The sequence below is a fragment of the Balaenoptera physalus genome, assembly GCF_965194825.1.
Source record: "Balaenoptera physalus genome assembly, chromosome: 8".
In the NCBI taxonomy this organism is placed as follows: Eukaryota; Metazoa; Chordata; class Mammalia; order Artiodactyla; family Balaenopteridae; genus Balaenoptera; species Balaenoptera physalus.
In genome coordinates this window covers 67,422,926-67,450,753 of record NC_138887.1, presented here as the reverse complement: position 1 = coordinate 67,450,753, position 27,828 = coordinate 67,422,926, and the positions used below count along the sequence as shown (strand labels likewise).

General features: G+C 39.4%; 1 protein-coding gene across 5 annotated transcripts in view; it reads right to left on the bottom strand.

Moving 5' to 3' along the window:
- CDK6 (cyclin dependent kinase 6) overlaps positions 1-27,828 on the bottom strand; it is a 228,620-nt gene that overhangs the window by 7,678 nt on the left and 193,114 nt on the right. For 4 of the 5 annotated variants that reach the window (XM_082472086.1, XM_082472088.1, XM_082472085.1 and 1 more), the window contains exons 6-7: positions 6,807-6,857; positions 2,603-2,738 (exon numbers count right to left, since the gene is read on the bottom strand). In XM_082472086.1, the coding sequence (XP_082328212.1) occupies positions 2,603-2,738; positions 6,807-6,857 (187 nt within the window). The other variant, XM_082472089.1, reaches the window with a different exon arrangement.

Below are 27,828 nucleotides of genomic sequence, written 5' to 3'. Positions count from 1 at the left end.
TTCAGATAAAAATGAAGGATAACTCTTAAAGTGCTAAACTTTTAAATGTTAATTGTTTCTTAAATAAAACAACTTTCTAAAATACTCTTTACTTTTCTTCCTTAGTAAAAAATTTTCAATAGCGGCAACAGTTACTTTTGGGATCTCAGCTGCCTCTCTTGTACCGAATGGCCTGCCTTCTCTGCTTTAGAGTTCTAGCTTGTGTCCCTCTAGGATGAAACAGTGAGAGCTTTCAGAGAGTGCTGAGGTTTAAGGTCTTGGACTGTCCTTTCCCTGCATGCCTGTGGATATTATGCTCCATGCTTAAGTTTTACCTGGTCATGATGTGACTGGCTCTGCTTTTTATTCCTCTCCTTTTTCTAATCTCTGCTGCCCTTCCTTGTCTACCTACTTTCTTCTCTCTTTGGTAGGTTTCTTTGCTCCTTTTTCTTTTTTGTCTCCTGCTACTTCTTCAGATTAGCACTAGTGTGTGGTCCGACTTTGGAAGCCACCACCTCTAGTGGGGGACCCTGAATGGACACATGGCATTGGCTGTTATCTTTACATTTTAAGTTCTTCTTGGTGATTCCTAATAACGTTGGAGCCAGGAGATCTTTTGGGTTGTCTTTGGATGTTCCGTTAGCTGAAGGACTGGGCTACTTCACTACCAAAGTTGTTCATCACTGTCACGGTCTGTCCAGAATCCTCTACTAAGAGGAACATTTCATTCAAAGCTCCTGCTGAAAAGGAAATCCTATCGTGGCTATATTTTATAACACACGCTCCTCACCCTCTCCTGTCATAGCTGATTGGGCCAGGAGTACAGCCTGGCCGTAGGTAGCAACCCTTATCACGGTTTGGCAAAAAAGGGTGAGGTATGGCAGCCAGGTTCCTCCTTGTAGGAATCTGATATAGGAAACAGTGACAGGGCAAATGCTAGCAGTGGGATTAGAGCTGAAAGGATCTGTGAATTAGTTGAAGTTCTGATAGTCAAGGGACCAGCTAAAGTTAGGGGAGCAGACAGTAGGACTGAAAAGAAGCACTGAGGTGGAGAAAAGGGCAGAGAAAAGCAGAGTTGCTAAGAGCATGTGATGCACAGGACAGAGACAGAGCATTTACACTCTGGATGGCTTTCCATTTCCAGGCCACACTAGTGAGTGTCTTACAAATCAACAGTGGGGAGGAATAGAGCTGTCCTTGTCTATAATTTGGCAGTGGAGGGAACTTTTGCCTAAGCATCAGAAAATGAGCCACCATCAGCTGAAGATGGAGTTAGGGCTTTCACTGGGAAAATCCTTGGCTCTGCAAACATGCCGATCGATGGCTGTGTCCACACAGAGCTGAAGCATACGTAACATGTCTACTAGGACCTATAGACTCTTAGGTCTATATCTAAAATTCATAGTATACTGACAGAATGGGAGTAAGCTTCTGAGTCTAGGAGCACTTTCTTGGCTAGATATCAAAGGTTGTTAATTCAGCTGGTAAAGGATACACTCATTTACTACTCATTGGGTTCCAAACACCAAGAGTAGCCCCATAGGTACTTTCTTCTACCTATTGTTTTGGTCTCCAAATACAAAGAATTATGTTCAAAGCCAAGTATTATGAGTTTGACTCTCAAACAGGGCACAGAAGTCTTTATTTTCAGTGAGGTATTTTATATGTCAGGGCATGTTCAATACTTATTAAGTAAATCAATAACTAAAAGGAGTATTGCTATCCAGTTCCTTTGGAAAAACATCTTCCTAAAGATGTGCCTGTTTAAGAAAAGACACATTAAAATGCCAAACAAGCTGCTTAAAGTAGCATGAAAGTGTAAACAAGGAAACATAATATTTACTTCTAAAGAAGCATGTGTTTAGACGAACCCAGAGGATTCTAAGGTTGCATTCAAAAGAACATTCGAAGATGGCAGACTGAAAGGGTGTGGATCAGACTCCTTCATTTTTTATTTTTTCTTCAAATTTTGGCTGCATTTATTGATACATAGTATTTATTTATTTATTTATTTATTTATTTATTTTTTGGCTGTGTTGGGTCTTCGTTGCTGCATGTGGGCTTTCTCTGGTTGTGGCGAGTGCAGGCTACTCTTTGTTGTGGTGCACGGGCTTCTCATTGCAGTGGCTTCTCTTGTTGTGGAGCACGGGCTCTAGGCGTGCGGGCTTCAGTAGTTGCAGCACGCGGGCTCAGTAGTTGTGGCTCACAAGCTCTAGAGCGCAGGCTTCAGTAGTTGTGACGCACGGGCTCAGCAGTTGTGGCTCGTGGGCTCTAGAGTGCAGGCTCAGTAGTTGTGGCGCACGGGCTTCATTGCTCTGCGGCATGTGGGATCCTCCCGGACCAGGGCTCGAACCCGTATCCCCTGCACTGGCAGGCAGATTCTTAACCACTGCACCACCAGGGAAGTCCCTCTTTCTCTTTCTATAGGACCTAAAGACATTGCAGAATCAAAAGCCACTAGCTGCTATAGGGCTGGAAATGAAAGCTGCAGAGAGACTGTGGCCTCTGCCCCGTGTGGTTGTGGCACATGATGTTGAACTGACACTGTGCCCAGCGCCCAGTGTGGACAAGGCAAGTCTCTCACGAGCACAGTGCAGACCAACTCTGCATCATGTGAACTTACCAGAAGTAGGTCTTTGCCTTGTTCATCAATATCTGTTACAAACTTCTCAATTGGTTGAGGAGATTTTGAGTGAAAAGCCTGCCTGGGGAGGGCGACATCTCTAGGCCAGTCCTCTTCTCCCGGGAGTCCAATTACGCTGCAAAAGAACCACAGGTGAACCTAAGCATTAGCTACTGTGCTGAAGCTATTTCTCCACCAATTCTAGAAGAAGGTAAAGCCTAAGGGGCAGGCATGGGGGACACAGAGCCTCAGGAGTTCATCACTTGTATGACTGGGACTCTCATTTCTCTCTGTCCTACTGCAATACGGTGACCATGGCAGGGTAATCAGGTACTGCAATAGGGTAATCTCACAGGAGAACTGTAAAAACCACTGGGGAGAGATAAGAGATTACTCTGGCGGAAGACAAAATGTAAGAGATCATGCAGAACTGGAAACTACTGTATTACCAATAAGCCCTGAAATACTGACAGAGCAGGACCTATATATTCAAAGGAGACCCGCATGGGTATATCATATTTTCCTTTATGCCCAGGAGTGCTTTTCGTGTTCTGATCGAACACTCCTGTACTGACATGCCTTTATGATACTCATCTAACATGATTTGTTTGCACGTAAATTTGGTTGCATTTTTGGTTAAAGAATAATTCCCCACACAGTAATTACATAAATCGGAACCAGACCAAAAAAATGGGCCTAAAAGCTATGTTAGTCCTATGTTATGCAATACCATTTTATAATTTAATATCAAATTTAACTTACATAATTTAATTTACATATTTTATATAACTATTTTATGCTATTACAAAGTGAGCAAACAATTAATAAAAACAGTATCATTTATGTTCCCCCTGAAAACCATCCTGGGATCAGAAAGGTAGAGAGAGCATCAAGTGATACAAAAACAGCACAGGCTGTTTAGTGGACAGACTGTATGACTATTCAAATACTGAGCAAACTCTTTTGACTACAGTTAGAAAAGGTGCTGGCCTGCATCGTCGTCTTCTTGGCCTGCACTCGCTGGGACTAAGGCCCAGGGGATGTCCTCCTGAACAAGTCCTCCAGGGTGCAGGAACACATGGTGGTAAATGTCACAAGATCTCTGTAGGGCTTTGTTCCCCTTCCCTCACCTCAACAGAGCCCAGGTAACAGACCTCACCTGGGAAGAGCAGACACCTATCACTGGGTGTCTGGGGAAAGACACAGTAATCCTACCTCTGTCAGACATGTGGGGAGAGTCAGGTTATTGAGGTAGATAAAAACAGACTCATGGACATGTTTACGGGACAGATGAATGGAAATGACAACTTGAGCAACATACTAATTTGTTTAACAGCAAGATCTAGAATAAGAATAAAAAGAGAAAACAAAAACATTACCATTTATTATTAAAAAAAAAAAGTGTGTGTGTTTGGATAGAATGGGACAGGCAGAGGAAGAACAGAAGAATGCTTACTAAATAACTTCAAAAAATTGTCTTTCAGTCATTTTTGGCCTTTTAGCCATTTTTATATCAATATTTTTGCATATCATCACCAGTCACCTAGAAATTGATTATAACAACTCAGTACAAGTTTAAAATCTTTTTTATTTGCAGTTTTGAATATATTTATATTGAGTTAAATCTGGCAATGTGGGCAGCTGAATGCCAAAAGCTCTCAGAAAAACAGTGTCCCTGTATGTATATGTGTGATGTATACATACATACATATACATATCTGTTTATATAAATAACTTATAAAAATGTTCTTAAATCTACCACCTCCTGAGACACGTAGGTCAGGTATTATTATTTCTATTATATAGATGGGGAAACTGAGGATGAGGAATAAAATGAACTGCCAAATTCACACATAGTTCAGCCCAGAGCCTGGAGCGAACGTATTCCAAATCCAGTATTTTGTTTCCATTTAACTATGACTCCGCTCTTAAAAATGCTCTAAAATGTCACAGGCTAAAAGCATTCAGTTTCACTTTCAAAGTACTTACTGTTCTTTGAAAGTATAAATCTTCCGAAACACAGAAACAGTTTTCCCCTTAAGAGAATGTGAATACGGCTTTCTTTTAAAAAATATTCAGTTTAATATCCAGTGTGAACGTTTATGGCCTATATATGAGTGTTGTGAAATTCTGATAGGTCCGTTAAAAAGGGCTTGCATCAAATTTCAGTATTTGGACAAAGCTGAATATAAGCCTTAAAAGTTGACATTTGTACTGGAAAGACTGACAAAGCACAAAACCTATAAATGGCAGTGGTGGCTGAGACAGAAATCATTTTTCAAGTACTTCAGAAGTGACACTAGGGTGCAGCGTTGTCCCTCTTCTCTCTGCCAAAGCAATGAATACATTCAGAGGAAACAGAATATAATTTCAATGAAACAATGCCAGAAACCAAGAAGTAAAATCTAAAGGCACAAAACATATCAAACTTTATGGCTTCTTTTCTGCTGGCAACCTGGGATCTTAGGCCTTTGCCAAAAGTGGAAATGGCTTTCCCTTGGAAGCAAGTCAAACATGTTCGTCAAAGGTTCCTTCTGGTCCATCCCACTGGCTTCACGTACTAAGGGGCACCAGCAGTGTTAACGAGATTGAAGACGTCGGTGCTAGAGGTGGACAGAACGCCCAGGTGGAGTCAGCAAGGAAAAGCAGGTGAAGGACGTCAGTGTCTGGCAAGCTGGTTTCAGTCAAGGTTGTTCTTACTTTTAACAAGAGAGTCACTGGTATGCCTGACTTTCACAGTTCCCTCTTCACAATCACGTGCACACAAAATAGATTCAACAGGGATAGGGAAGAACAGATGGGAGTTCATCACTGAATGATCAAAGAACGTGACACCCAGAAGCAGAGAGTAATGTGCAAGTTTAGTCCTGAATTCGTCCATCTTACAGAGCGGACAGTAGCAGTGGCAGGAGCAGCCGTCGTGGCAGCTGCCCTGGACCCAGGAAGCCCCCAGACAATAAAACTAGCAAATGTTTTTCAGGCCTTAAAGCCACTGGGTTCTGACTCAGCAGTGACTCTGGCACTAACAGAAGCCTATTGGAGCTGCTTCCAGTCACTGAAAGAACAAACTCAGGTTCCGGGTTTATTCCGACTGTTTTAAGCAGTTATGCATGAGAAAATAGTGTTAAAATATAATGCTTTTCTTTAGGGGGACTTTTCATCAGTTTTACAGGCTGCAAATATCATAAAAATTACTAGGATGGCTATAAAATGGTACAGAGCAACGATCAGGGCTATTTTTGGTTCTAGAACTCCCACTTTCTTCCTACTCCACCCGAATCCTGATGGGGCTTGGCAACCACACAGATCCCAAAAGGTTGCTGTACTGCATGCTCTGTGAGAAGAAAAGCCTCTTCTTCCCATTCTAGACACATGAAAGCGTCCATACTCTCACATGCACAAACATGTATGCTAATGGAACTCTGAAAATCATCAAGGAGCTACGTCACAGACAACTGGAACCAAAGAATTCGAGCACAAGAAAGCCTTAAAGTTTCATTTCTCAGGCGAAGAAGTTAAGGAACAAAAAGGTTAAACAATTAATGATGAATTATAATAATAGCTAACATTTTTTTAAAGCATTTACTATGTACAAGGCGCTGTGTAAGTCTTCTACATGGTGTTTTAAATGACTTTTTCAAGACTGCACAGTTATTTAGCCACAGGCATAGGATTGAAACCTAGGATTCTCATCTCCTTTTTCAGTGTTCCAAAGAAAAATGGATTGTGTAGCATACCATCCTTTGCCCAGGAAGACAAAACAAAACAATGTAAAACCAACCTGGATGACTACAGGATACTCAATGGGGACGGGAAGCCCAGTGGGTAAGGATGGGTTACCTGGTCATTGAGCGCCCCACCTCTGAGTGGAAGCATCTGAAATGACCCCAAGCAGACAACACAGCTGAACTTAAAGAACTGGAGCTCAGCCAAGCAGAGGAAGGGCAGCTGTCAAAAGATCCACACGAGCAACATAAAAGCTTCCAGAGCAGAGCAATCAGGCCACAAGGCATGATGGGCTCTGCACAAAACAGCAGACGTCTACCATGTCCCCACTCACCACACAAACAGTAACATTGTCTGCAGCAGCAGCAGCTTGGGGTAGGAAAGACAAGAGATAAACATATTATATGAACGTCAGAGGAAGGTCACTGTAATGTTTTAATGCTACAGACACAGATGTAAAATTACAGTTAATACTTACTCCAAGATTTTTCCTAGTTGATCGACATCTGAACTTCCACGAAAAAGCGGCCTGAAAGAATAAAAATACAAATTAAACAAGGAATTTTCTCTGGTTACATTTCAATCATACTTGTCTTGATCATTGTTTAACAGGAATCAAAATATTCTATGTGTGGGGAAGAAGTAACCTTTGGTAAATGAAGGTTTCTCTTGCATTCCCCTTACGGTAAGATCTCTTATGAATATCTGGCAGTGCCTGACTCCCATACTTGATAATCCTGGGTAACCTATTCTCAGTCATTGTAACAACACTGCCACCATCATATACAGGCCCTGGCTTCAAAGTTCTACTTAACATTGTGGTAGGCTGGAACACATCACTATCATAGGCTCAAACCAGAGGTATGTGTAATTCTTTGATATTATTCTTGGTCAGATCCTTCTCAGAGCACCCTTCCTTTTTTTAATTGAAATATAGTTGATTTACAATATTGTATTAGTTTCAAGTATACAGCAAAGTGATTCAACTATATATATACATATATATGTACATATATACACATATATTTAGATTCTTTTCCATTATAGGTTATTAGAAGATATTGAATATAGTTCCCTGTGCTACACAGTAGGTCTTGTTGCTTATCTATTTTACGTATACTGGTTTGTATCTGTTAATCTCATACTCCTCATTTACCCCTCCCCTCCCTTTCGCCTTTGGTAACCATAAGTTTGTTTTCTGACAGAGCACCCTTTCTTAATACCACTCTGGGGCTTCCCTGGTGACGCAGTGGTTGAGAATCTGCCTGCTAATGCAGGGGACGCGGGTTCGAGCCCTGGTCTGGGAAGATCCCACGTGCCGCGGAGCAACTAGGCCCGTGAGCCACAACTACTGAGCCTGCGCGTCTGGAGCCTGTGCTCCGCAACAAGAGAGGCCGCGATAGTGAGAGGCCCGCGCACCGCGATGAAGAGTGGCCCCCGCTTGCCGTAACTGGAGAAAGCCCTCGCACGGAAACGAAGACCCAACACAGCCAAAAATAAATAAATAAATAAATAAATAAATAAATGTTAGCTTAAACTTATTTAAAAAAAATAAATACCACTCTGCTATCACAGTACTTCCTCACAGGTCTCTCTCCTTCCACTTGTCCTGAATGCTGCAGTGAGCTACCTATGGGTCTATTTTTCTGATTATACCACTTCCCTTTCTCCCAATATTATGGTAGCTAACCATCACAAGTTCAAAATCCTAACTCTGGGCTTCAGAGGCAATTGTGAACACACAAGACTCATTATCTATACTGAGCATTTAACTGACAATTAAATGAACTCACTTGGTGACATTTCTGGCATTTTCTTAAGTAGAGAGCAGGGAGTGTTCTAGGTTTGCCCCTAACCTTTGGCTTAGTGCTTTACCTGAACAGGTGCTCAGTGAATACGTATCTTATTTGATTTTACATATATCCATGGTACACATGTAAATGTTCCCTAACTCCTTGCTCAACAAATGACATAAAAAAGTATTTTTCAACAATAATGTGTTTTAAAAAATATGTGCAGCCTATTATCAGAGATCATGTTTTAGAAATATTATATATCAATTTATAAAGCCTTAAACCAGACCTCTTAAATATTTTTTACACACAATAAATGAACTTGCTATATACGTTATATATGGAGACTCCTAAAAAGTCATGGCATTTCAGTGGCTAGGAGACACTGAACCATACTTTCTATTCAGGCCATGATTCTTGAAGGTGGTTATTTTCAAATGAAGTGGAAAATAATTTACTTGTGTAAATGTTATGGTTGGATTGTGTCCCCCCGCCCCGTGCCCCCAATTCACATTGAAGCCCAACCCCAATGCCTCAGAATGAGGGCCTTTAAAGTGATGGGTAAGTTCAAATGAGGCCATTAGGGTGGGCCCTAATCCAATCCAAACCAGAGGCATGCGTGCACACAGAGAAATGATCACGTGAGGACACAGCAGGGAGGTGAGCCAAGGAGAGAGAACTCAGAAGAAACCAAACCGGCTGACACCTTGATCTTGGGCTTCCAGCCTCCAGAACTGTGAGAAAACAAATTTCTGTTGTTTAAGCCACTTAGTCTTTGGTATTTTGTTAGGGCAAACCCTAGCAAACTAATACAGACATCACTAACGTAGCCAAATTAATAAAGAATTATGGAGTTGGATTCTAAAAGACATCTAGACAGGTCTTGAAAGATAGCAAGGTGAGAAGTGAAAGCTTTAGAAAAGTTAAACAATGGAATCTTAACAGCTATTATTTATAGGGCACTGGTATTGTACCTGACATAGTGCCACATGCTCCCCAAACATTGTATCATTTAATTCTCACAAAAACTCCAGGAGCAAGGTAGTATTATTATCACCCCTATTTTCTGATGAGGAAACTGAGGATTGGAGAAGTTTCATGACTTACCTAAGGACACATAACAAATTGCAGACTTAAAATTCAAGCCAGGTCTGCCTTGCCCCAAAGCCTGTACGCTTCATTATTATATCGTAATACTTTTATTTTGGTTACTAATGTTCTCTGCAATCACAGACAGTCACTTTAGCTGAGCCTCTGGGGTGAAGTAGCACAGGGACCCTGTGAAGAGCACTCTGTAGAGAACCTGGTGTCTCATAAGCGGGTGCCTATGGGATTCTTACTCAGATGGCTTTGCAAGTGTCTAAATGTCTTTAAAGTCTTTCTCTACTTTAACAAGGAACAAAGCAATTCACCAGATTGAGGCTCTCTAGTCTCTCCACAAACTAACTGATGACGGCCCTTCCAGATCTTTAAATCTTCCTACAGCCCAATCTTTTATAGCTGTTTAGCTCACACATCTTAATTGATGCACCATTTTAAAATTCCTTCCAAAGCATAGAACTCGGGTTGCAAAGAATCAACAGTTTCTTTCTCTTCACACTCATCTATTTTTCTTAATATTAAAGTATGAAATTATTGGGACTTCCCTGGTGGTGCGGTGGTTAAGAATCCGCCTGCCAATGCAGGGGACGTGGGTTCAATCCCTGGTCTGGGAAGATCCCACAAGCTGCGGAGCGACTAAGCCCGTGCACCACAACTACTGAGCCTGCACTCTAGGGCCCGCAACTACTGAGCCCACGTGCCACAACTACTGAAGCCCGTGCACCTAGAGCCCATGCTCCACAACAAGAGAAGCCACCACAATGAGAAGCCCACGCACCGCAACGAAGAGTAGCCCCCGCTCGCCGCAACTAGAGAAAGCCTGCGCACAGCAACGAAGACCCAACGCAGCCAAAAATAAACTTAAAAAAAATTAAAAATAAAATAAAGTATGAAATTATAAAACTAAATATAGCCGGCATTATGAGGTTTGGGAACAAACACAAATGACCCTTTCTTGTTAAGCAAGTATCTCAAATGGCTGGAGTGGTGAGTGTGCCAGGTCAGTAAGCACAGAGGGAACAGAGAGCATCAGTTTAATCTGCTGAGCTGGTTAAGTCGCTATGTAAACATGCCAAGCCCCTCACTCTTCATGAAGAAGACTGGTATCCACAGAAGCATGAGTGAAATTACTTGTGAGCATTATGGAGCCGTTTAAAATAAATATGTTGGCATGGCTATCGGGAAACAAACAAAGCAGACTAACTTGTCCAGGCAAAGGCGTAAGAACATCTCTCTCCTGGGGTGGGCACTGAGACCCCAGCCTGAATCTCAGCTGCAGCAGTGGCTCATGTCCCTACTGTTTCGGTTTTGAGCTCTTTTCTTGTTTTTGTCCCTTGGCAATATTCTAACTTTTTTGCTAGTTCTGCTGTGCATTTAAGTTTGCTCTATTTTATCTTACATTTGCTACATGTTTTAGCAGAGGACTTGCAAGTCATGTGGTCTACCATACTGCAAGGGCCTGAAGTCGTATCTCTATTGGTTGGACTTGGCCCACAAAATGAAATGTGCCTGCCATCCCTGAGTTAGGACTGGCCCATCAGTTTGGTTCCTTTAATGAGGGCAGCAAGCAGAAGGTCTGAATCATAACCACTCTTCTGTGAACGCTCAGCAAAACCTGCTAGGGGATACTAGAAACTCAGAGCCCGCAATTCGGTGTAGAGCTCAGATTGCCTTTTGCCACCTTAGGAAGACTTGGTATGCAACTCTGGGGTCTATTAACTTGTCTTTGCAGCAAATGTGGGTTGGCTTGAGTTATAAAGAGCTACTGAACCCTGACTGCATGCAGTTAGCTCCTATAAAATGGATCTTTGGATGCAAAGGCATAGTCACAAGACAAGAGAAATGGGTCACGTGAAGGGGCAATAGGCCTAATTGGAGCTGGTACTCTCAGCTGACCAAGAGGTTGGTCATGAATCTGATCAAACTCTTAGAACCATCTATTCAGCTTTCAGCTGAAAAGTTGGAATAGTTTGTACGAGCTGGTTTTATGATAGTGGATGCTATGAACACCAGGAGCATGGAGAGAGGTGCAATGGATTTAGAGGAGAGACGAAACCTTTCATCATGATGAACTCCTGGGTGTGCTATGGTGGAGTATGGAGACGTAAGAATAAGACCACCCTAAGGACCTTATTCTATCTTTAAAGAAGGCTCTTTGGTAAGAAGTCTTGGCTGTATCAGGTATGTGTGCACCATGAACTGAAGAAACACACAGGACCGGTATTTTCATTGAGGTTATTTTGAATATTCTTCCTCCCTCATATTAGCTGAGCCAAAGAGGCTTCAATTCATATAATTTATGGCATATTTTAGGTGGACAAATATGAACATAATCTTTGATTATATTCTTTGGTTTAGTGATGAGGGAGAGTTTAATTCTACTGCCTGGAATAACCGTATAATTGAGGGATGATTTGGCTAAAACACACACATGTATGAGTCCGACTTGGCTGGTTCTTTATTATCAAGACATAGAGCTGAGCTGGAAGGAAGTAGAGGGTTGAAGGAGCAAAATGGTGGAGAATAAAAGACACAGAAAGACTGAGATTGAGATAGAGATGGCCAGATAGAGACAACCTGAGGAAGGTTCACAATAACTTTAAACTCTGTTTCTTCCCACTGTCTAAGAATCTACCTCTCCTGGAAATCCTAGGATGTTACGTACAGAGGTCCTGCACGGAGATGGAAGATGCAAGAGGAATGCTCTAGTATATATCCTGAGACAGAGGCTCATCAAAGATAAAACGTCATGCATTTTTAGAAAAAAATCACTGCAGGGAGAAATCCACAAAGCTATCCTATCTTGTCTGTTTTTAGACATAAGCCTCCCAGGTGACATACTTAGGAATTCTTTTAAACTAATTATTTAAAAATACAGTTAACAACAGAGATATTCTATTGAAGGTAGTAAATCTGAAGGCTGTTTTTATATTTCTAAAAAAATTCTTATATACACATTTTTGAGTTGGGGGGGTTAAATAATAAAATGGAAAGATTACTCCTACCAAAAACATCCCAAAATGAAGACTGCAATTGCTTTACTGAATTAACACGTTAAAAAATCCTTTTATTATACAGAACATTACTGAAGGTCAGTAACTCTTATGCATTTTACTACATCAAAAACTACAAGTAATCACTGCATTTAGATACTTTTCAGTAGTTTAACCAAGTGGCTGGGTAACAGCGCACAAACATTATCGCTAAAGACCTTTGTTGAATCTAAGTTTCACGAATCCATTTCCCATTTTATACCTACATTTCTTGTCTCTTCCCCTTGCTTATGATCCTCATTTTTCTTCAGAAGATTTTCTCCACACTCTCTGGGACTTTTACATTCTATTGCAGAAACCCTCCTTCTGTCTCTCATGCCCCTGAGCCTCTTTCTATTATGAATTCCCACATAAACTCCAGAGAAGCCTACTGGAAGGACTTTGCCATGCTACCCTTGGAAGGCAACTTATTTGACAAGGTAAGCAATATTTGGGGGACAATATCTGAAACTGAACATTGCTATGTTTTTATGAAAGAGGATTTTAGGTTATTTCCAAGTATTTTCCTCAAATATCTTTCTTCACCATTATACTTGATAATAGTTAATGCTGATAAAATAAACTCTATGAAACACATACACTTTCATTTATACATATGTTTTTTTTTCCTTTTTCCCTAATCAAAGGGAGATTCCTGCAAAATACAATGGCAAACTGCATTCATTTCAAACCACAGCAGAGTCAGTTCTCTTCTCATCTCACCTTAGGCACTGCTGTGCCAAAACAAGTGTAGACCTTGGGGTTTTAATCAAGGATTTCCCCAAGGCTTTCTTAAATCTGTGAGAGGTTAAACCTTAACATTCCCCGCTCCGCGACATGTTGATGTTTCAGGATACTTGCCGACTGGGGAGAGGGCACAGATTTTGGTGATAGGCTGTCCTGGGTGTGACCGAACCCCTACTCAGCCACTTCTCCCTGTACGACCTTAGAAAGTCATTTAGTCTCTTTGAACCTTGCTCGCTTCATCTGTAAAATGTCCAGTTTGTAGTAGACCTATAATATGCGGCAGCTAAATATACACACTTTCTCACACTTATACATGGTAGATATTTCTGGTTCCTGGCTGCTATTACACACAGATGATAAGGTAAAATATTTTACATGGTGAACAAGAAAGGAAGAGGACATTTGTCACTGTGTGGTGGGTGCTCAAGTCAAACTTAAACCTAATAGTCCTTCCTCTGGCGTCACTGTATATATTCTCTACACCTGTTAGAATTCTTATACCTTTATCATCAAGAAAAGAAAGAATGAATGTCAAAATTTCCAATAAAGATTAATTCGTTTTGAATTGGCAATTCTGAATGTAGGTTTAGCAAAAAAACTCATTCACCATTGTCTTATCAGTGAAGTGAATTTGCTTGGGTCAAATTACAAAGGGGACCAAGTTTCAGACTCATGCCTTTTAAAACAAACAACTAAAAGAACATATAAATATTATTCATAATCTCAATGAATAGTGCAAAACAACATTTAAAAGTAGGGTATGTTTTCTAGCAGATGAGACGTGTATGCTGATATATCTGTCATAGAAAGGAAATGATTCATGCATAATGGAAGATGAAAGATTTTGTCTAGTTACAGTACTTTCATTGTACTAAAAAGACGAGGAAGTCATGGTTCACCCTATAGAACACCTCTGTAACCTGCATTTGAACTGCAGCTATGCTTTTGCTGCTATCTTTCTTGATTAGTAGAGGAATTTTCCATGTTCATAAAATGACCTTTCGAAAAATATTACCCAGGGGAATGTTTGCTATTTAATACTTGTAACCCATGTTCAGTTCCAAAGCTGTTATCTGTTAAGTTAAAAATGTCAATTTATCACCTTACAATTACCACCTATTCAAATAACCAGATTAAGCAGAAAATCAATTAATTGATTTACTTTGTAAACACTAATTGAGTGATCACCTACTAAGCACACAGGGCTGCATTAGGTGCTAGGAGATTATCCCTCCCCCCGCCGCCCAAATAAATATTAAATATAAATTAGATTGTATAATGTATGGTCTTAATGTATAATAAACAGGGCTTCCCTGGTGGCACAGCGGTTAAGAATCCGCCCACCAATGCAGGGGACACAGGTTTGAGCCCTGGTCCGGGAAGATCCCACATGCCGCGGAGCAGCTAAGCCCATGCGCCACAACTACTGAGCCTGTGCTCTAGAGCCCGCGAATCACAACTACTGAGCCCACGTGCCACAACTACTGAAGCCTGGGCACCTAGAGTCCATGCTCCGCAACAAGAGAAGCCACCACAATGAGAAACCCGCGTGCTGCAACGAAGAGTAGCCCCTGCTCGCTGCAACTAGAGAAAAGCCTGCACACAGCAATGAAGACCCAACACAGCCAAAAATAAATAAATAAAATAACTAAATTTTAAAAATATATAATAAACATACATTTAAATTATAATATATATTTTATAAATTTATATTATAATAAAATAATTATTATATATGTATATAATAGTATAAATTCATTATAAATTTATATTAAAATACAAATTTATAACTTTATAAATAAATATACATACCTATAATACATACTACCATAATGATCCTTGCCCACACAGGAGACAAGATATACAAATGCAGGGTCATGAAGTAGAAAAGTTTCTCTCATTTGACTGGTGGGAGTCGAAAGCCCAGGGCAATCATTTAATCTTTACTAGAATGTTGGGAGGTGGTCTGATTAACCTCCTTTTATCAATGAGAAGTAAAGTAACTGATTCGAGGAAACACAGCCCAGTAAGAGGCTAAGCTGGTCTGTGTGACTCCAATGAGCAGCAAATAGAAGCAGTGTTTTAGAAAGATTAATATGACAGAGGTTCACTGGGTCAGTTGGCCGGGATGGAGATAGAGCTGCGGAAGCTCTATCCAATGGGAAGGCCAGGCCATGAATGAGATGACAAGGACCTGCACTAGGTGGACGAGGAAATGGGCCGGGATGCAAAGATGTTGAACAGGAGGGGGATCAGAACTTGGTGAAAGACTGAACAGGACTTGGAAGGAGAAGCATGACTTGAAGTCTGCATTACCAGTAAAGCCAGGCTGAATGAGAAAGGTGGGGAGAGGGTGGTGGGGGACAGGCAGGAGGAAATTGGAAGATAATTAATTTAGTTTTGGATGTGTTCCTTTAAAATAAAAATAACATATAAAATAAAAAATATGCAAAAAAAGGTAGTTAAGTACACCCAGACATATACCCAAGAGTATTGAGAGCATATGTCCATACAAAAACTTGTACATGAATGTACATAGCATATTCATACTCATAATAACCAAAAAGTAGAATGAACCCTAATGCCCATCAGCTGATAAAGGGATAAACAGAATGTGGTATAGCCATACCATGGAGTATCATTCAGTCATAAAAAGGAATGAAGCACTGCTACAACATGGATGACCCTTGAAAACATTATGCTAAGTAAAAGAAGCCAGTCACAAAAGACCACATTGTATGATTCCATTTATTGGAATCCACATATTCCAATATATAGAAGAGGCAAATCTATGGAGTCAGAAAGTAGATGAGTGGTTGCCTAGGACGGGGGCCTTGTGGGGAAATGAGGAGTGACTGCTAATGGGCATGGGGTTTCTTTTTAGGGTGATGAAAATATTCTAACATTGACTGTGGTGATGGTTGCACAACTCTCTGGATAGACTACTCTAAAAACCATCGAAGTGTAAAATTTATATTGGTGAATTGTATGGTATGTGAATTATATGTCAATAAAGCTGTTTTAAAAAAAGTAGTTTAGAGATTATATTTCCAAGCAAACATTACAGATTCAGGACAGTAAAAATCTGCTAAGAAAACTGCTTTAGGCCTAAGTATATGAAAGGCTTAAGTACATCGTATTACAGTACAGTGACAAACATTTATTCTACCATATATTCAATCAAGTACCCGTTTGGAGAGATGTGCTCTGGAAGTTCTGAATAATCTACTAATATGATCTGAATCTCCCCAAACACCTGATTTATCAGATTAGGATTAAATAATAAACCCCCAAAATGTGTATGGATAAAAAAAGACAGTCTAAAAAACCATCTTATGATTTCCTCTGGATGGTGAGATTATGGGTGATTTGGTTTTTTTTTTTTCCTGCATTTTTCTATTATTCTGTACTCACCATTTTATGAGCATCAGTTAGTTTTAAAATCAGAAGGAAAAGGCCCCAACACGGCTACTTGCCATATACTGCATGTACGTGATCTGTTCACCTCACTTCTTCATTCCCCACCCCTGTGCCAACCCACTTCTATTCCTCACTTACTTGCTGGTCTCTACAGCCAATATCGGAAGCTCCCTGAGGACAGGGTCAACCCTTACTTGCTTCTATATGTAGAGCACATAATTTTCTGTCCATAATTGGCACTCATTAAATACATACTCAGTGGTTACTGTTCCTTCTGTTGAGAAGGCTTTCCTCTCTCTTCTTTCCATAAGCTTCAGTCTCTCATGTCTCAAATTTGCTTCCTTGGTTCACCTCTGGGTAATTCAAGTGTGAGCATGTGTGTTTGCACAGATACATATATATGAATAGATGTATACACCGTCAGAGCTGAAACTGGATTTGATTTACATTGTTGTATCCATTTATGCTTTACCTGCTCTGTGGCACTAGACAATATGTGCAAATAATCGGTATTTAAAAACCAGGTGGTCTGACAATTAGTCCCCTAAATCTAAAGTCTTGTCAAAGCCAGCAGAGAAGCAGCAAGAGGCATGTAGGATAGGAACTTTGCCCTCAGGGGCTTACTTTACCCAAGTATGCAGGACAGGGAAGGGCTCCTTGGAAGACAAAGAAAGAGAAGTGTTGAGAGAAAGTGTAGCAAGGCAAAACAGAGAGTGAGGGATTAAAGAGGGTGTGGAGGGGAAAGAGGAGCTTGAAGGAAAGCAGTCCAGAAAGGAAGAAGGGCTGGTGGGAAAGAGCACAGGAGAAGAAAAATTAGAAGTCCAAGTAATAAAAGGGAAGGACTGGGGCAAAAAGAATCTGAGATGAAGTTCTGTCACTGAGACATAGACTGACAGAAAAAAACCTCTACCAGGGAAGGAAGGTGCTACTTACAGCAAAGACCAGATGAACACAAGTTAGAGAGTGCTGCCATATCTGTCCATAGCAGGGGACTCTGAGTCTGGTAATTTCCTTAAAAGTAAATAGCTGAATTAATTTTCACTTGTTACCAATTGTGAATAATTTATTTCTCCACAGAAGACTCATATTTACTGGACTATGAGTAATTTCCTTAAGAGAGAGAGAGAGAAAGAGAGGAAAACCCCAATGGTTTTCAATTCAGAATTGCCAATTAAAATTAAACTAGAGCTCACCAAACCACGTGAGATTTCTGAAACATTACAAAACTTACCAATTAATATATTTACTGATTTAGTCAATTTTATATATGACTCAAGAAGCCTCAGTGGTCAGTAAGATTAAAAAAATCATTTCTGATCACTTTAACAAATGTTGAGTATCTACCATTTGCCAGAAATCATTATTTCTTGTATATACTTATTTAATCAAAGAATTGCCTTCCTCTTCTCCCAGTGCTATTTCCTCCTGTCTTAGTCCACTTGGGCTGCTACAGCAATACCATAGGCTGGGTGGCTTAAATGACAGAAATTTATTTCACAGCTCTGGAGACTGAGAAGTCCTAAATGAAAGTGCCAACATGATTGATTTCTGACGAGGACTCTCTTCCCGGCTTGCAGATGGCCACCTTCTTTGTTGCGTACTCACATGGTAGAGAAAGCGCGAGTTCTCTGGTGTCTCTTCTTAGAAGGGCACTAATCCCATCATGGCTTCACCCTCATGACCTCATCTAACCCTAATTAAATCCCATAGGCCCCATCTCCAAACACCATCAAATTGGGGGTTAGGGCTTCAACGTCTGAATTCTGGGGGGTGGGGGACACAAACATTCAGTCTACAATACTTCCTTCTTCATGTTACTAAATACAATACCTTTCATACCTTTAAAATTAGAAAGCTGGGCAGGCATGTTCTGATCCAATAGGAGCAACAAACAGGATGTGTCTCATTCTGTGCCTGGGATTCAGGTATTCATTTAATAAACTTTCTGATAATTTTTCTTGCCAAATTACATGTTTATTACTCTTCCAATGCCTACCTTATCTCTTACTCTCTAATCACGCTGCTCAGGGGAGTTCTTAAGGCAGGAAAGAAATGATCATGTAGTGGGCACTTTCTAAAGCCTGGGTTCCTCACTATATTATTGCATTTTCATTCCCACTCTAACCCTAAAGTCAGACAACTAGCAAGTACTAAATAACTTTGCATTTGAAACAAAGTTTGAGAACCAGAAAAAGAAATCTGAGTCAAACCTAAGAAGTGATATGTTGCAAGGGAAAAGCATTTGGATTAGTATTACTAATTACTAGGAAACTGAGGCAAGTCCAGGGTCTGGGACTTCCATGGAATCACCTCTCTCACCATGGGCAATAAGCTTCTTTAACAGTCAGACATCTCTGGTTCAATGCCCTGGGGAAGGGTGTCTTCTGTCTCTTCACATAACCACAGAGCTTGGATGACGCTCTTCCTCCCATATGGAAATTCAAGCTGTAATAATACGCACTATATTTTAAGCTGGGCTTGGTATTGAAAACCTTTAATGACGACATGCTGTAAGATCATTTGGGGCAAAGGTGATGGTGGCGTGTAGAGACATAGAACGGATTATCAGAGATTACCAGGAACACCTGACAAAATCAGTGCCAGAGACTGATTAGTCAGGCTTTACTTACTTACTGGGCCCAGGGCTTATCAATTACCTTCACTCTGCAGAAATGTGAACCAGAGCCATCACTTAAGCAAACTAGAACCTCACCATATCACATAATAAAACACCCTGTCCCACAATTCCTAGCCTTTCTTTATAGTGTGCCTTCCTGGGAGAGAAAGAAAACCTGTATCAGGGCTGCTGGTCCATGAGTGCGAACCTTAGCACCCATGTTCCTCAGTACTGGCTATTTGGGTAGGGCACCCATGAAAAGGTTGACCAAATGGTCCAGTATGCCCAGGATGGTCCCAGTTTTAGCACTAAAAATCTTGTATCCAGGAAAACCTCTTTGTCCTAAGCAAACTAGGATGGTTGGTCACCCTACCCAGGAGACCCAGTACAAGAAGTTATAGTAAAGGAAATTGGAAAAAAAAAAAAAAGAGTCATCTTTAAAAAAGTGTTTTTGTTATTTCAGAGGATGGTTTTAAAATATTAGATGAGCAACTCAAAACAATAAGAATGAAGGTAGTCCAGATAGACAGATTTCATTCTTGTCTTTCCTAATAACTCACTGTTTCTATGCAATAAGGGACTAGACCATTGGTAGCTCCCTTCACAAACCATAATTCAACTTGCTATTCCTCTGTGTTAGCAAAAGACCTTGTAAAACCATATACATTTTGCCTAGGGGAAGAGCATTGCCTGTGGCTTAATCCACATGGTTAATGTAATAGTCTGAGGGAAGTACATGGTCTAAAGAGGAGACCACCAATAGAGACTGTGGTGGAGCTACTACACATCTAGGATGACAAAGAGAATGCGTCTTGTCCAGTCTGACTGGTAGTAACAGGCTGTGAGCTAGGTTGAGAATGATTCTGAAGTGCTATATAGGTGCAGTAGAAGAGAGTACTGTGATTAATCAGCAACACATACCATGTAAAACAGACTAGCCACGTGAACCAAGGTGACACAGGTGAGCTAAGTTTTCTCTTTCTGATAGGCTGACATCAAAGCAATACACAAGGAGTAAAAGTCAGAAAACGTTAAAGTAAGCTCGTTTAATAGTGACATACTCCAATAACAAATATTACTTAAATTATGGTAACAAATATGTGGCTTTCAAAATCACTCTTACTGGGACTTCCCTGGTGGCGCAGTGGTTAAGAATCCGCCTGTCAATGCAGGGGACACGGGCTCGATCCCTGGTCCGTGAAGATCCCACGTGCTGTGGAGCAACTAAGCCCGTGTGCCACAACTACTGAGCCTGCGCTCGAGGGCCTGCGAGCCACAACTACTGAGTCCGCATGCCTAGAGCCCATGCTCTACAACAAAAGAAGCCCGCGCACCGCAACGAAGAGTAGCCCCCACTCGCTGCAACTAGAGAAAGCCCGCGCACAGCAACGAAGACCCAACTCAGCCATAAATAAATAAATAAACAAACAAAACAAACAAACACTCTTGCTTTTAATCTTTGAATCCACTGGTCTTGTCTTTGACACAGCAATTTTGCCAAACAGAGTTTTATGAGCTCTAATGTGGGTGTGTCTCTGAGTAGATAATCATGATCACCTCTATGCTCTTATGCATATGCTCTCTCTTGCAAACACTCTAATATTGACATCAGCCAGCTGTCAGCAAAATGATGCGTAATCCAAGGCTAAAAGTTTTAATGTTGATTTTGGGGGAACATAATCACTAGAAATTTTCTGCAACAGACATGTCTTGGTTGAAGTGGCCTATTTAAAAAAAAAAAGCAGCTTTGCTCAAGAGGGAACCAAAAGTATCACTCATACAGTATTACAAATGACCCCAAAATATCCTCAAATTGGATTCAATCATCGGTTAAAAATACTCCAAACAGTGGAAAACTGATTTTCTCATTTTTTCCTTAAAAAACAAAAAATCTGGTTAGCGTACAAACATGGGCACTGGTCACTGAATGTCAGTGAGGTTGTCTACATGTCTCTAGTACTGAGAGATTAATGGGATCAATCAACAAAAGTTAGCATTTCTTTTCTCAGGATAAATTTTTACTGACCTAAGAGCCAGCTTAATTTTTTAAAAGGTTTACTTATTGCATTTATATTTTTAATGATGGGTGGTTACTTTAAAAAAATAATTTTTCTGATTATGAAATATATATGCATTGTAGAAAGTCTGGAAAATAGAGAAAAGTAAAAAGAAGAAATAACACAGCATCATTTCTTTTCTCTTTTTAGATGCAAATGAATTAGATGGGATCTCTAAAGGTCTCTTCTCTTTCAAACAAAGATGGCACCATACTCCAGACCATGATCGGAATCCTGTCTGTATAGTCCTTGGTTTGAATAAGAACAAAAAGACAAGACAGTGGTTAGCAGTCATAACAAAGCTGGGACTGAATATGACTCAAGCCTCTATGAAGAAAAAAATCAAGGACATATTAAAAAAATGTTATTTGTACACACATTTCTACCTACCCTTTTAGAGTTTATATCTTACAACAAGGAGCAGGAAAACCTTTCCCTTTATTCCTTTCTAAATGGTAAAGACAACTGGTATCCTGTATGAATATAATATTCCTATCCAGAACATTTTGGGTAGAATCCAGTAATGTGTGATAACTCAACAATTCAGCACAGGAAGCAAAGCCCACAACATTCCTTAGAAATTTCACAGACTATCTAGACAGAACAGACCCATTTGAATAGGATTTTTTTTCAGTGATATTTGAAGAATGCAATTTTTCATAGTGGACATAGTGGGTTTGTGACAGTTGCAAATTCAGATAGGAATATAACACAATTAAATGATTCATACTCTTGCGTTATGCTTCCACAGAACTTATTTCTACATGGGTCAAACAAAGGAAAGTTGGTGTTTGACAACTGTGGATGACTCATCAGAGGAAGTTCTTACCATATGGATGTGCTTGTTGAAATAAAGCTGGTTAACAAAGCCAGCCTTTTTTTCTCCCTGTGGGCCAGTGAGGGTTTCATTTTAGGAAATGGAAGTGTCAATGTGGACAAACTGTCCTGAAGTATTTATAGCATGATGTGTAGTTTCTTTAAACTGCCTTTGAACAAAGAGTATGTGAAAGGAAAATAAGATCTGAATTTCTTTCACTTGTGTCATCTGAACTGTATTCTGTTTATAAAACCCATGTAGTGGGCTTCCCTGGTGGCGCAGCGTATAAGAATCCGCCTGCCAATGCAGGGGACATGGGTTCGATCACTGGTCCGGGAAGATCCCATATGCTGCAGAGCAACTAAGCCCGCGAGCCACAACTATTGAAGCCCGCCTGCCTAGAGCCCGCGAGCCACAACTAGAGAAAGCCCGCATGCAGCAATGAAGACCCAACACAGCCAAAAATAAATAAATAAATAAAAATTAAAAACAACAACAACAACAAAAAACCATGTAGCACTGTGATGTACATAATGTGATAGGAAAGTGGTACAGCTACACTGGGATGTGCTAGTGGTTTCCCAATTAATTTTAAGAGCTCTTTATTCATTAAGGATGTTATGCCTTTGTCATATTCATTGCAAACAATTTCTCCAAGATTACCATATGCTTTTTCACTTTGCAGTATTTTTATTTTTTGATGAACAGAAGTTTTCAATTTTTATATAGTCAATATAATATTTTATATTACAAAAATATAATAATATTTTTCTTTGTGACTTTTTAATGCCTTGAAAGTTCATCTCCATTTTAGGGTCATCAATATTTTCTATAGTTTCTTTATCCTTTTTTTGTTTCATTACTAATATTTAAGTCTTTAAGCCATCTGTTACTTGCTCTGTGGTAAAGAATAGAGAGAATCTAATCAGATTACCATTTTTTTCCCCCAACGAGTCGACCAGTTACCTTATCTTATTTGTTGAACAAGCTATTCTGTCCTCCAGGATTTGTGATTTATGATAAATTATATCACTTCCAAAATTGGAGTTTTTTCTTGAGCTCTCTATTCTGTTCCATTAATGTCTGTCATTTCTTCTGCTGGAACCAAATTTTTTTATTATTGTAGCTGCATAATGCATTTTAGTGTTTGGTGGTAGGAGGTTCCCTTTATAACTTTTTTCAAACAATTCTTGGCTATTTCCACCAATTTAGCTCTTCCAAATGCATTTTAGAAAATCCTACTGGGATTCTGATTGAAGTTGCATAAACCTATAAATTAATTTGGAAAGATCTTGTATCCTTTGAATATTCAATCTTTTCAGGAAAATGTAGTATCTTTCCAATATTCAAATATTTTCTACATCTACGTAAGTCTTTTATATCTCTCAATCAAGTTTTAAAGTTTTCTTGATATGGGTCCCTCACATTTGTTTACATTGATTTACATTTTTTATTATTACTGGGAGTGAGATGGAGCTGCTTCCAACTGGAGAAACTGTTGCTCTTTTGTCTGAGGTCATGATCCTGACTGTTCTCTTGAATCAGGGGTTACCTTAGATTTGAAAAGTGGAAGCAGAAGGAAAAGAGGGACATGTGGGGGATGGTTTATATGCATAGCATGAAGACTGTGAACCTCTCAGAAAGGCTCTAAAGGTTAAAAAACATGTAACCAAAAGCACCAGAGGTTAGTGAAAAAGAGAAATAGTGTGCTAATAAGAGCTCAGAGTGATGACTCATTGCATTGGATCATCTCTGGGAAACCACCTACTAAGCAGAATTTAGCAGTTAAGGCGTTATTTTTGGTGCATGGTTATGGCTACTTCCTCTTGGGAAAAAAATGGTTAAACCCTAGCCTCCTAAATACATGAAAATGGTCATCCTGGCAGACCAACCTGTCAGGTAATGATGCTATTTCTAGAACCGGGCAAGGTTGTGTCCCCTGTAGAGCCTTCTTCAGAACAAGACAGAAGCACTGAGCCATGTGCAATGGAAAGGAGTATATAACCCAGGAGACAGAAGACCCAGCTCTTAATGCTGGCTCTGTAACTGATTAACAAATCACTGAGTGCAGGCAGGCCAGCCACTTAACCTCTGCTCATTTGCTAAAGAACCGATATCACAGCTTCTGTCCCACTTATACCACAGATGTGCTGCAAAAATAATAAACTAGGTGGACAAATCAGAACTGCTGGGAAGTAAAATTAGCTCTTCGGTAAAAGTAATGCCAATCAAGTAGCACATATATTGGGAGTTTGGGACTAGCAGATGCAAACTATTATATATAGGATGGATAAACAACAAGGTCCTACTGTATAGCACAGCGAACTATATTCAATATCTTGTAATAAACCATAATGGAAAAGAATATGAGAAAGAACGTATACGTATAACAGAATTACTTTGCTGTACACCAGAAACTAACACAACATTGTAAATCAACTATACTCCAAAAAGAAAAAGTAGCAAATATGATGAACTCTAACTCATTCCAAGTTATTCCTTTCTGCTTCCTACTGCATTATCTTCCATCCCACCCTCTCCCTCCTACCCCTTTCCCTACTGGCAGTTTCTTTTCCTTGTTTCATTATGGCTAAATATGCAAAGAAAAATTCAGTGCTATTATTTTGGCCCTACCTCTGGACCAAATCTCTGAATTTAATTTACCCATGATATTCTGCTGTGCTACTTACCAAGATCACTGGCTCAGAAAACTTTAAAGATGATGTAGTCAGGACAATGACAAATATGAGGGAAAATGTGTTTCCTTATTCAGTACCCATGGCAGTAAGGCTAATTAGTTAGAGCATCCCTCTCTACCCCCACCAGCTGAGCTTGAATATGGTCTTTTCCTTATATTATTAATGAAGAAACTGAGGTCCTGCAAGATTAAATGACTTGCTCAAGGTGTGATATTTTGTTCATTCATCTGTTCATTTATTCATTCCTTCAGAGAATATTTACTGAGTGTCAGATGCTGTTCTGGATGCTAGGAATATGGTAGTAAATGAAATATCCTCTCTCTCTGAATGCATTAATAAACTGTTGTTAGAATGTTTATTTCCCTGATTAGTGGTAAGTTTGAACACTTTTTATGCTTATTCACCATTGGTAATACTTCTATGAATTTCTACTTCTCAACTGCCAAACAAAGCCAGATAATTTTGCCTCATGAAATGGGATAGGAACGATAGGTAAGACATATTTTTCTAATCCTTACAAACAATCCTGAAGCACAGGCAATACTCTCCTCAATTTACAGATGAGGAAGCTGGGGCTTAGGAGGGTTTTGTAACTTTAACAGACACAGTCATATATGTGGTAAGTACAAAAGCTGGAATCAATATTCTTAATGATTTCTTATTGATATTATTATATCATATATTTAAATGCAATCTACCACAGCACATTTAAAAATATGTTACAAAAGAGATATTAAGGTCAATCTTTGGCCTTACTTAATTTATTTATGAAACAAATGAACTTATAAGAACGAGGAGGTTAAAGGCATATTCTAGTTATGATCTGTTTGCAGTACACATTCTCTAGAGAGGTACGACTCTATCCACCATGCAATTGACTTTACAACTACAAGAGAAGGACATCATGGGCATAAAGTTTTGTCAGTCATACAAAGGAAATATCTAGTAAAAAATATGTACAGTAATAATTTCTATAAATTTATATATTTAAAAACTGGAAATACATATTAAATGTTTATGTAATATAAAACATTGATATTGTATAAAAATATATATCAAAAAGACTAGAAAGAAGGATATAATGAAAATGTTATGATATATGCTACCTATCTATGGGTTACAGGTAATTTTCACCCTGTCTTTTTTGCTTCTCTGCATTTTCCTAAATCTAACTTTCTAAAATTTTGCTAACGTATTACTTTTTAAGAGGAACAATGCAATAAAGGTTGTTAAAAATGAGAAGTAAAAATCCAGTCATGGTCTGCCATCTCTAAATTTATGGTCTTAGAAAAAGATGAATATATAGACATTAAAAAAAAAAAAGCTTTGGGAGGTATTTTTTTATATATTTAAGACTATGTGGCCACAAGGGGCTGTCAGGTTACATCAGGTTTCACACACTTCTTAACTAAATCGAAGATTTAAATTGCAGATGAACATTTACTCAAAAACTGGTTCTGAGTTCAGAAAATACGCTGGTCAGATTTTAGATATTAAGCAAATAAATGTCTACTTTCTGATTATAAAGTATAATTACTTATTGACCATCTGGACTTCTTGATCATCACTGGTAGGCCTAGCACTGTAACTGAGGGACACATTTTCCTTGAAAGTGGAATTTAGATTCTTTCAACCTATAAACAATTTTCTGACCACATTTGGCTAGATTAAAACTGAAAGGAACTTTAAGGAAGTATATAAGAAACCTTAGCCTTTAAGACCATTATCTTAAAGAAATTATGTAGATAAAAACCAGTGCAACCTAAAAAATGTTAAGTAGGTAACTTTTCTTCAACACTGATGGCTATTAATAACAGATGCAACTTACCAAGCACATCTAATAGAACAGGAGCTGCTTTACTCTATTCTACATGTATTATCTCATTTAATTGTAAAAACACTCTGCTAAGTACATATCATTATCCTCTTTTTAAAAGGAGGAACTGAGGCTTAGAGAGGTTAAGATCAAATATCAAATTGTAAAACTCTCACATCTACTAGGTAATAAACAGCAGACAGCAAACCCAATGGTACACATACAAGGTGATTATCGTAATTTGGGAAAGTACACAAAAAAGTGAGGCCCAAAATAAATTTAAAAACTTGAAAGTTTGTACTGTGTTCATCTCAGCTAATTAAGTACAGCCCTTTAAAGCTTACAAAGCATTATAGGTGAGAGTATCTAATATATTAAAAATAAAATATTGGTATAGTTTGATAATGCACATTGTATGCCTTGCTCATAAAACGCGTTTTCAAATTGTGCAGCTTTAGCACAGAACTAATATACACTTTAGATTACTCTGGTTTTGCATGTTAAAAAGTCTAAAGACATTTAAATTTAAATTTTATATGGTAACTGAACTGCTCCTCTTTATTAATTTACCAAAATATACCATATATTTAGCATATCTTTGGCATTTTTATTTTATTATTTTATTAGCATCAGTACTATTTTAAAAATAAATGGTTTATTTTAAAAGATAAACCTGGCACCTGAAAGCAGGAAGACCTTGATACCAGGGAAGAGTCTGCAGGCTGAGCGTGGAGCAGCTGGGGAACGCAGCCACACCAATCCCACGGCCCCTCATGGAACAATGTTCTACTGTCTCATGTTTAACTGATCCACTCATCTGAGGATGAACTTGGTACCTTTCCCCACTTGTTTGGGAGTTCTGCCAGTGCCCAGATAGAAGGACACTTCAGAGCAAATGTGGGGTTTGCCTCAGAGTCCTGCTTTGTAAGGCGTGGACTCTTGACAGGCGGCAGGACAACACACCCTGTGTGGACCATACAGGCTGGGCAGACCCCTGTCCCGCTCTGCCATCGCCATTGGCGGGTAGTGACCAACGAGGGCAACACTAACTCTCAGCCTTAGGTTCTTTGGGTTATTCCTTGAATGCCCCAAGGACCATCACTTACATACTAAATTATAATTTAAAAAATCCGTATCATCCGGCAATCCCACTCCTCGGTATTCATCTGAAGAAAATGAAAATTTTCGAAATTCGAAAAAATATATGTACCCCTATGTTCACTGCAGTATTATTTATAATAGTCAAGATGTAAGTAACCACTGATAGAAAAATGGATAAAGAAGTCGTCCACACACACATGGTATACATACAGTATATACACACACACACACACGCGCACACACACACACACACACACACACACACACACACACAGTGGAATATTACTCAGCCATAAAAAA